Source organism: Falco biarmicus, chromosome 13 (genome assembly GCF_023638135.1).
Source record: "Falco biarmicus isolate bFalBia1 chromosome 13, bFalBia1.pri, whole genome shotgun sequence".
Taxonomy (NCBI): domain Eukaryota; kingdom Metazoa; phylum Chordata; class Aves; order Falconiformes; family Falconidae; genus Falco; species Falco biarmicus.
In genome coordinates this window covers 740440-751835 of record NC_079300.1, presented here as the reverse complement: position 1 = coordinate 751835, position 11396 = coordinate 740440, and the positions used below count along the sequence as shown (strand labels likewise).

The following is an 11396-nucleotide window of genomic DNA, read 5'->3' as shown; positions in this document are numbered from 1 at the left end:
TACAGCTGCAGCCTGAGAACCCCAAAAAGCAATTCATGTCTGCCCACAAAGGGATGGCTTGAACGTGAGCCATTTCCCGCAAGGCAGCAAGGAGCCAGAACCCTCTGTCACATCATTTGACAGGAAAATAAAAGACAAATCACATGACTAAGTTAAACTTATACAAAAAATTCTGTTTACAGAGAAATGTACTAGATTCCAACATTATACATAATAAACACATAATAAATACAAAGCATACCATGCAACAACAGCCTCTGCCAGACCCAGAAAATAGCTGTAACCAGCACGCTGTACCACCTGGCTACACTGACAACAAAATAAACCAAAAGTTCCATTCTGGAGATCAAAAGTCAAGCTCAGGTTTATGTGTCAATATTAAGAGGCCACAGAGGGAGGGGTACAATTTCTGAATATGGTGGCGCACATGATTTTGTAGCTGAATAACCCACTGTAAGGATGACTCTGACCTGACTTGCTGGTCACACATTTGTTGACTAGTGCTGTCCAGAACAGGGGAGCGCACACACACAGACAAGGGCTCAGAGCTACATTTGAGGATTATCCTGGAAAACTGTCAGGAAACACTCTGTGTTTGTTCACCCCACATCTCTAAAGGAGCCAAATCATAATGGCACAGTATAGGTGCCATCAGGTCTGCCTCACACAAACCAACAGCTGGAAAACGTGCCTGTCTCAATGGATGTGGTAATTTTTTTTCTTAGTATAGGAGAAAGCAGTGTACTTTCTGACAGAGGGCAAAAGGGAGAGAGAAAAACAACAGCAAACATGATTAACTAACTCGAGTGATACATGAAAATGAGGAAGGAAACAACATACCACACCAACAGAAAAAGTCTCGTCTTTCTACACATTTCTCCATTCTTAATACTTTGCTCGACGCTTCTGTTGGCAGAGGAACAGCATATGAACCGAAGACAGCCAAACACACTCTGAAACGGTTGCTGCCAGGTTTGCTCAGGTACTTGCATGATTGCAGCGTTCACGTGGTGTGATGGGGCACTCTGTCATCTGCCTTTCAGATGTAAGAGGCTGATAACCAGCAGTGTGCATCTTATGTGTTACTTAAAATTGTGCTGAGAAAGGAAAAATGGAGTATGCTTGGTAAGAAATACCAGAAGTCGCTTCCCCAGAAGCACCTTGCTTTTGGGACATAACTGTAAAATTTCTGTTTAATGTTAAAATACATTTCCATGTAAATGGTGCTCTAGGTAATATGCTGTTATACCTTGCTATCATATTATCTTAGGCCTCCATAATGAAAATATACCATTTTAACTTCTCACTAGATGTTCGTTTGTAAACAACTTAAACTTAGGCAAAGATTTACATTTTCTATGAACTAGACCGGCTGATTTCTATTGAATGCACACTCAGGTTTTGTGCTTATTTGCATAAACCTGCCAGTCACTCTAAGAAACATGTAATTTTAAATATAGAATGTTATATTTTATGTTTTCTCTCTCTTTTCACCCAAGTCTATTGCAAACAATGGGAGACATGGCAAATGAGAGTATTGTCAGTAACTCCAGTGGAGCACCCTCCTCCACACAGCAGTGCCACCGAGACACCACGATCACCCACCTCGTCTTCCCAGTACTGTATACACTCATCTTCCTTCTGGGACTTGGACTTAACAGCCTGGCTTTTTGGGCTTTCTTCCAGATTCCAAGCACATCAACTTTCATTGTCTATCTGAAAAATATCTTAGTTTCTGATTTTATAATGACCCTGATGCTTCCTCTGAAAATCCTAACGGACTCTGGACTGGGACCATGGCAACTCAAAGCTTTTGTCTGTCGCTTCTCAGCTGTAGTATTTTACAATACCATGTACATTAGCATAGTGCTACTCGGACTCATTGCTTTTGACAGATTTCTCAAGATTGTGAGACCTTTTGGGAAGTTCTGGGTGCACAACCTGACCTCAGCAAAGATCCTGGCGGGTCTGGTCTGGCTCTTCTTCTTTGTTCTCTCTCTGCCTAACATGGTCTTATCAAACAAGAAAGCAACACCCCAATCAGTGAAGAAGTGTGCCTCACTGAAGAACTACTTTGGACTCAAATGGCATGAAGCCGTCAATTATATCTGTCAGTTTATTTTCTGGACTGTTCTCATCCTCATGTTTCTATTTTATATAATTATTGCCAAAAAGGTATATGAGTCTTATATAAAAACACAGAAGAAAAACAACAAAAGTGAACAAAGGATCAAGGGGAAAGTATTCATCATTTTCACTGTGTTTTTCTTATGCTTTGCCCCCTTTCATTTTAGCAGGGTTCCCTATACTCTGAGCCAAACGACCACCCACATGGACTGTCGTCTGCAGAACCAGCTCTTTGTTGCGAAAGAAAGCACTCTGTGGCTGGCTGCCACAAACGTCTGCATGGACCCCCTGATATACATGTTCTTGTGCAAACCATTTCTAGAAAAGGTATTATGCAGGAGAATAAAGACATTTCAGAAAACAGTTCATACAAACCCCACAACAGAACTGGACACACGAACGTCTGCTACCGAATCTTGACTGCAGCTTCATGCTCTACAGTCTCTGCATATTCATAGAGAACTTAAAAAATACTTTGTTTTATTTCTGCTGTGGAAAATGAAAAGGCAGTTGTACTGTAATATTAATACTTAATAAAAATGTCAAAATGAATTTCCTTATTTACTCTCACTGCTCAGTCTTTATAGACAAAAAACTGTCACTGCTGGCCCTGATCAAACACCGATCCCCCCCCCCAAACTGTGCTCTCCTGCTGACACCATCACTGCTAATCAAATGCTGCAGAAGCCCCGCTGTGTCGTGGCAGCACCTGCCCAGCCCCAGTATGGTTGCATGCATGCCACACAGCGCCGTGCTACCTCAGAGTCACTCATGTGACTTCCAGCCATAACCACGTCGGTCTGAACAGAAAACCAGCATCGGTGATGCTTAAAACTACGGATGATCAGTTTGCAGTCTCGTGTTGCTCTGCTGCCTCTGCAAAGCGAACCAGAACGGAGTTTTTTCCAATTTGGTCACTAATTCATGTCCACGTCACAGGATACAGACAGACTGTAGCCCATGAATTAAAATACCTTCCTATAACCTAAGCCAATCTACAAAATAATTCTATCCGCTTTAAACAAGAATAATTTACTTGTTAACACTTAAGCAGCTTACTGACTATAGCTGCTTTTAAGGACGATTTGGCTTTAATTGGGATCAAACCCCAGAGCTGTTAACTTTGTATGTCAGTAATTCTTACGCTGGGTGTCAGCTCAGCCAGCACGTCGCAGGGCAGGGAAGAGGAGGAACCATACTTGACAGAAGGAAGAAGGACATGGTTCCTCCCCATCCTTACCCGCCTCTCTCACACACATAACTGCTTTTCTACTGCCTACACACTGTTTCACCATCCTTCCTCTCCATCCTCAGCGGGGCTTTGCGGGAGGGCACAGTTGGCAATACCCCAGCCCCCAGAGCACGCTCCTCGCCCAGGACAGCAGAGAACCCAGGATTGCTCCCCTGCCACAGGCACCCCAGAGCTGTGTGGCATTCACCTCTATCCCACCACTCGCAGAGAGGAACACCCAGACATGTCCCCCTTGGTGGCACGTTCCCCATTCCCAGTCCCATCCACAGGCAAAGAGAAGGCAGCAGGCAGCACTGCCTCACCCTCGTCGCCCAGCAAACCCTTCTCCACCTGGCTCACTGCACTACCCGCAGACCTCTTCCTTAGCTGTCCTACAGGGGAAGTCCAAATAGACTGTGCCTAAAGAGAAATGCCTTTCTAATCACAAATCCTGGGATTTATTTCACTATTTTAAGACGTGAAAGAGATACCAACCGTTTACTAACTCCAACTCTACAAAGCATATAAAAAACCCCCACAAAACTGTTAAACTTACCTTAGCCCTCAGCAATCATAGAATCACAGCATGGTTTATGTTGGAAGGGACTTTACAGCTGCTTCCTTGCTTCTCAAACATGTTGCTCCTGCTGCTTGTCCCCTGATATACCTGCCACCCCAGATGACTACCTCTGCACACTGCTCAGGTGACGTGGCATTGCAGAAGGGACCTCAGGGAAAGCATCCCAACTTGCTCTTTTCCATCGGCCCTACTGCTGGCTGTAGCTCCCGTCACCCCCTGCCCACTGCCCCGTACCTGGGCACTCAGCTCCTGCTGCTCTGTGACACTGCAGAGCCAAAGCGTGCCAGTCCACAGCACCTCGCTGAGGAAAGAGCCACGTCCCTTAGGAACAAACTTCACCTCTTCTCAAGCTCTCCTGCCAGCTTTATGCCTCCTCACAGGTGCCAGATGCTTTGATCACCACTTGATTGCTGTTTTTAGAAATTAAGTATTTACAGCAGCCTAATACAATCACGCCGGTTGCTCCACACAGCCTGTTTTTTTTAAAACTGTTTTTAGATTACTGTGCATTAATTACATCTGCCTTTGGGATTCCCCAGCCTCTGCCACACAGGTAGATGTATGTCTTATTTAGCAATTTCTACTCACTCGATCTTCTCCACTAAGCACATTACATACTTTCTGTAACTGTAACACCATTTTACAACTGGAAATTGAACTAATCCCCAGTCAGCTTTCAGTTGGGTCTGAACTTCCCTATAAATCAACCTTATCTCAAACGGTGTTTCTCTCTCTCAGGATTAATTGCTATTCAGGAATTAATTCCTCTCTCCCCACACATACACAGTGTTTAACAGGATTAACTTCACTATTTTAGTTTAGGTACATTTTTAGCTGCTAAAATAGTCAACACTTCAGCAACTGCTTAAAGAAAAGTATGAGGAGCCTGAAAACGTTTCTCTAAGCCTGTTGACGTAGCACAGCAATTAATGTAGTGACCAGAGCTATACATCAGGAGAAGATGGTTTGTAAACCAGCTGTAACCTTCCACCAGGCAGGTGCCCATGGAAATCTCTGCTCCTGAGCTTTGGGCATAACAGGGAAGAGTTCAGCGTGAAGCTTTGCAGCTTGGTCCTCCCTCTTCCAAATGAATCACACCAGCATAGCTGCTATGAAGGTGCCCAGAACTCTCAGCATGGACTTGTATCCAGCTCCGGATTTAAAAGTGGAACTCTGGGCCATTTTTGTGGTTATTACAGAGAAAGACAGTAAAATAAAATGAGCAGTGTGGCAGCAATAAACTATGAAAATGCTGAAGAACAGAAAACTTACTCTGCCATGGAAGTTTGGGGTTTTTTTTTGTTTTCTCGTTCCTACTGCTTATAATACCAGGCTCACTTAACGCTGTGCATAAACACATACTGGCATTACACACAGTCAGAATTACGTACTAGGAGCCTGCATGTAAGGGTGGGTGTAACCACAAAATGGGCTGAGTTGGTCCTTAAGTAAGGGGTGTGCCAAAGGTTTCAGAGGAGTCTTAATCATCTGTTTTTCAGCTGCTGCTTCTTAGGTAGGTAAAAGGCAGCCAGAGTTACTAAACTCTGCAGCACAGAAATGCAAAGTGACTGCAAGAATAGAACATCTGGTTGATCCACTTACAGGAAAAAAAAAATTTCCCCTAAATTCTAACATTTGGGATTTTGCACTTTTTTCTGCACGTTTTTAGTTCCCTGCCTCCAGATGGAAGTAAGAATCCTAACAGTTAAAATGCCTCAAAGTTTAGGTCTCTGATTTTTTAAGCCTCAAACAAATAACCAAAGCAACATGTTATATTTTACACCTGACCAAAATGGAGACATGTTTCAAGAACAGACTTCCCTCAGAGAGGAGGAAGCCATCAGCCTAGACCACAGGCAGAGAGTACCAGAGCATTCTGCTCTTCTGGGCCCTCCAAATTTCTTTAGTGCAGTCATGGAATTTAGGTAATTCAGTAAAGTTTACAAGTGTATTCAATGCAAGTGTCACAATTTTTCCAAAATGGATTTTTCTCCCCACTTAACTTGAAAAGGCTGGTCCTGACACTCAGGAGCTGCTGAGAAAAAAACTCTTGCTTTTCCCTAGATTCAGCAGTTGGACAAGACAGAGCAAATGCATGTAACATTTCCACGTGTGCTTATGTGTGCTTAATCCGGCCCATCACCACCATGGGGCAGCAGCAGGGCTTTTCCTTTCCACATCGAAACGTTCACTTGCTTGGCTTTCTCTACGCTCCAGACTAGAAGCAACAAACAACCTAGAAACTGGAAAACTGGCACCAGGGCTTACACTTGTTCAAACTATTGACACTTATTGTAAATATTTTTACAGGTTGTTGGGTTGCCAGTAGGGGAACTAAAGGGCACCAGGCAGCCAAGTTTTGCAGCAAATCAATCCTACTTGGGTACATAAAGGCTTAAATACATTTCTTTGTATTTTTTATTTTACTTGTGTTTCAGAAAAGGGAAATGCATTATACTTTTGCCTAATACATGCACCATCTAGCCTTCCGAACTTTGTATCAGACTGTGTCTTCAGAAGGACAGCAAGTTAATTCCTGAATGCCTAAAGACAAATTCTGCACTTCAGAATGCAGACTACGTGTCCCGACTCTGGCACAGCGATACAAATTCCTCCATCAAGGCTCCTACAACTCTGAGCACTGAGAAAACTCTCATAACACACGGCAGTACTGCAATTAATTAGAAATGCAGAACAACCATTTGCATCATGACCAAGAGCTGGGAAGCCAAGTCAAGCAACAAAGATGTTACCCATACGATGACACGCAAATGCACAGAGCCCGCAGGTCGCATGTGAAAACTAAAGACACTGCAATAGACCTAAGCCTATAGACAGGATCAGCCAGCCACCGTGTGTAACTTCAGGTTACCTAGAAACATAGCATGAGGACCTCGAGGATGGGGGGAGGGGGGGGGGGGGGAAGGGAAGGGAAGAAATGAGTCAGTTTTTAATTAGCTCCATTCCCCCCTCCTTCCCTTTTAGTGACAGCCACCAAAACAGTGATTGAAGCAAACCACCTAAGGAAATGGGAAGTGTCAAACTCCCATGAGCCAATTTCATTGACAAAAGCACCTCCATCTTGCACATCTGAAGATACAATGCTGGAGGAATCCTCCCAGTGTTGCAAGCTCTGATCCTGCTACCACTTTTCTATGTTTGAAAAAAAGAAAAAGCCAGTCTTATATTATCCAGGTGGCTAATCTGCTTTAAAATAACCCTGTAGTTCATATTGCTAAATACGATAGTAAAGGAGTTTTAGAATGAAGCAACACAGTAGTTGTTGCAATAACGTTGTTCAGGCTCTTATGAAATCTGAGAATTGCTCTCTAATCACCAGAATACAAAAAGGGATATCCAACCTTTAAATAATGTGAACAACAGTAAAGTTGTAAATTAGCTTTCAACTTTTCTTTACATCAGAGCTTCACATTTCTTTTGCATTGTTTTTACGACAAGCTCCACAGCATTTCCTTTTCAAGTGCCAGCTCGTCCGAACTTGCTCCAGCCTGAGAACAGCCAAACATGTTTGAATTAAAAGCCTGCTAGGGGATGCTATGACAGTGGTTTCTAACCCATCAAGTTTTACTGATACACCAAATACAGAGATTTTAAAGAAAAGTGAATGTGCCATTGCACCACATTAAAAAAAAACAACAAAACATTCTCATGTAGATTTTAGGAATCTATTTAACATACAGACTTTGGTATGTGTACTCCATTCACAGAGTACCAACTACTAAACCCTTGGGTCTCTGTAAGAAATTCATTTGTATTTTTAAAACATTTCAGTTTTCACTTCTAATGTCTTTCCTTCTTCCCCACCACATGCCCTGCAGCACTGCTTCCTAGACCCCAGCCTAGGACAGCACCAACATCAGAGGTGCCTGAAGAAGAGCAGCGCAAACCAAACCATAACGCTGTTGTGTCGTGTCTTGACCGAATTCTGCAGGACTGAGCCCAGAGAAATGGATGCATCTGCCAGCACCTCCCCTGGGTCAGAATCATGCCCCACTCCAGGGATGCAGCACAGCACCATGCTTGGGAGTGCATGGTCTTGTGCAAAACACAAGTCAAGTGTGTAACTTTCAGATTTAAGTGTTAAAACTGCTGTTTATGATCTGCCTGCAAATCTGCTTCCAGCCCTCAGCCGCTGCACTCAGACTTCCCAGTTCCCAAGCCGCTGGTCGAGGAGTCTGCTGTTCCTCAGAACAGAGGCAGAAGCCAACAGAGCCCCGGCGGAGAGGCATGCTGTCAGGCAGCCTGTGCACAGCAACACTGGAAGCAAGACCAACATAGTGTGAATGCTTTGTTTAGTGTGCAAGCTGTGAAGTCTCTGCTCCTCTAAGGACCTCTGACACTGGAATTTTGGGCTGTCCAGACATCCCAGAAAAGAACCATCTATTATGAGGTATGTCAATGGAAGAGAGGTTGATTTCTCCCGCAAATTCTGCAGTGTTTCCCCTGAAATGTCAGAGGGCTTCTCTTCAGGAAACCTACCTATGTGACCTACGAGTGGATGTCCACTGTTGCATCTGGATGCGTGTTCAGATGTAGCTTGAGAGCGACGCTTTTGGAAGATGGGAACTTCGAAGAGTCTAATTCCAACCAATTCTTGAGAAGCCAGCACAAGAACCCACCTTCACACAACTCTCCCACATTTAGAGACAGGACACAGCTTGACAGCACCAGACTGCGAGCCCTGTTCACATCGCTCATCTCCACGGCCCACATGCCTGATGGCAGCGAGTCACTTACAAGCCAGCCTAATCTCCAGCTGGCTCCTTGAGAGGATGCACTAGCCAAGAGGCGAACCGAACAGCTTCAGATGGGCAACTGGCCTGAGATGTGGTGAAGATAATCTGTGTGCACAACAGCAGCCACAGACCATGACACTGCACAGCTACGCCCAGGACTGGGGTCCTTTGCACAGTCAGGCCCCACAGGATACAGACAGAAAATCACCACTGGCAATACCCACAGGAAAAGACCAAGAAGTCACCTTGTCAGAGCGTATATTCACAGAGCCCTAGCACACATACTGACAGGTCTAAGTTGCAACAAAACCAAAGAATAGACTCTTTGGCCTATGGCTGTTTTACCAGTGATAACGGGAGAGGAGACCACAGTGGTGGAAAAGTGGTGAAAAAGGTAAGATGCAAAGCTGAGCATAAACAGGTCTGACTCCCAACATGTGGTGTCAGGGAAGAGATCTGAGAAATCCCCAAAAGAATAGAGAAAGAGATTTAAATGAAATCCTCTGAATTCTCAAAAGGAAGGAGATGAGGCTAACCCCCAAAATCAGCACAGAATTTGCACTGCACCCTGTCCTCAGGTAAACCAGGTCGTACTGAAAGTCAACCAAAGAACTCACAGTATGAGGCCCATCAGGAGCACAATGGACAGAGGCAGATGTTCTCACAGCTCTGGAGCCTCCCAGCTACTGCAAAGCCATGGGAGAAAGGCAAAACGAACAGCCTTGTACACTCCCCAGAGGCAGAATGAGGTCTCCACTTAACGGAGAAAAAAGACAGTGATTATTACAGAGACAGGAGAGAAACACCTTAAGAGACACAATGCTGAGAAATGAAGCTGTTTGTGCTGTTTGCATGGCTACGCAGTGAGCTGTACCATACCTGAGCTGCACTAACTGAGAATAGCACTTACCACCATAACCCAGGGTGGCTCCCACTGCTCTCTCCACGGGATAACTTCTCAACTAGGAGGAGCAGCCTACAAAGCCAACAGTCAGGCACATACTCCTGTCTTACACAGGCTTCACTCAGAACAGCAAACTGGATCACCACAGGTAATGTTAGGGTGGAAAATGATTGAAAGCCATGGTGGAGGTGAACCAAAGAGTGGAAGGAAAAACAGAAGGCACTATTAGTCTAGAAACAGGACAAGCAGCTGGGAGGGGAACAAAACACAAGCAGCTGCTGCTGGAGCACAAGGGACAGTTGAGAGAAGGTGAAATAGTGGCTGGCACACACTGCCCTACATAGCCATGTGCAAGGTCTGAGTTCATCAAATCTCCTCTCCCTAACTGCAGAAAAAGCCTTCTGCATCCTCAGGTTATGCAATGTGCGCACTCCAGCATGTGCATGCAACAGGGACCACCAATTAATGTCAGAATATCCAGCTCCTGAGATCAGTTTGGCAGCTTGTAATAATAAAGCTGAAAACATATGACAGAAGTATAACACGTGTTCCTGCTGGCTTCATTTGCATTAGCTGGTTTGCCTTGCAAAAGCTGGTCTTCAAAGATGAGCTGTGTCAGAAGTCTCCTATGATCAGGGACTGTACCTGATTCAAGGGAGAAGTCCCGAGGCAAGCAGGAATTTTACAGTCTGCCCACTAGCAGAAACGTGAAAATTAGTACCAGGCTCCCCTAGACACATGGCCAGGGGAAGCTGTTCACAACAACGAAGGCAGTTGGTAGGCCCTGCTCTTGCTCCTCACAAGGCTCCACGCAGCTGTCAAGGGCACCTATGCACAACGCTATGCAGTTTCAGGCAAGGGCACCTGGGGATTCAGTCCCTCAGATCTTTGAGGAAAAAAGAAAGAAAAAAGAAAAAAAAGAGCGTATGGAGAGGTCCAGGCAGAACAGACAGAGCAGTCTGAGAGAAAAGTGACTCTGCAGCCATTGCACTCTTGTAGCATTAAGATTAATTTTTATTTTCTCCTGCAAGTTAAATGAGGGAGAAATAAATCTGATTTCTTTTTAAGAAGGTGGCAGAAATGGTAAATTAATGACTTCGTGCTCTACTGACACAAAGCAAAATTCTGTCCTGAGGTAACTACTGCCATGATTATTTTGATGCTGTTAAGGCACTGAATTATCTTACTCTAAATATGTGTGCACCCAGGACCACTGACAGCCCGACTGCAGAAGTCTGTGGGCTCACAGACAGAGTCATGAAGAACACCTTCATGACAGCAAAAAGCCTGCAGTAAACACAGTCTAGTCATTTTAGCTTAAATGTTTAGCTACAGATTTAACATTTTACTTTCATCCTACAAGCTATTTAGAAGAGAGAATCTGTTCGAAGTATGTTAAAGATGTCTAAATATAGTCAAATTAATAATTGACATGATAATCTCAATTAGCAGATATTTGCATCTATCCAGCACAAGATTTTTCAGTATCACATTAAATTCACATTCACCCTGCAGCCAAAACTGTATTAACCAAAAGGCACAGGCACGGTTGCACAGGTTGCTGTAAAACACAACTTGAGACTGTTTGCAACGTCTCCCTGCATGAAGACTGCTGCCTTTAACAGGCACTAACCCACCTCTCAGGTGAATCACTGTCTGCGTCCTGGGCGCCCGAGCTGCTCCGGAGCCAGGAAGTGAGCGGGAGTGCACCGCTCACCTACCCTGGCATGTGAGTCATTCCCAGGAATGAGAAAGCCAGTTGCTCCAGTTGCTCCTGGCCAGGGGAATTCTGACTCT

General features: G+C 44.5%; 2 protein-coding genes across 21 annotated transcripts in view; one reads left to right on the top strand and one right to left on the bottom strand.

Moving 5' to 3' along the window:
- The window catches only part of MED12L (mediator complex subunit 12L), a 150499-nt gene that overhangs the window by 51316 nt on the left and 87787 nt on the right, over nt 1-11396 (bottom strand). The gene's annotated exons all lie outside the window — the stretch shown is intronic.
- On the top strand, nt 1207-2679 carry P2RY13 (purinergic receptor P2Y13). Its single transcript, XM_056359011.1, has one exon. The coding sequence runs from the start codon at nt 1462-1464 to the stop codon at nt 2545-2547; it is 1086 nt and encodes a 361-aa protein (XP_056214986.1). The 5' UTR covers nt 1207-1461; the 3' UTR covers nt 2548-2679.

What these genes read in the sequence shown, in the direction of transcription:
- P2RY13 (XM_056359011.1), top strand. Translation starts at nt 1,462, where the DNA reads ATGTTATATTTTATGTTTTCTCTCTCTTTTCACCCAAGTCTATTGCAA.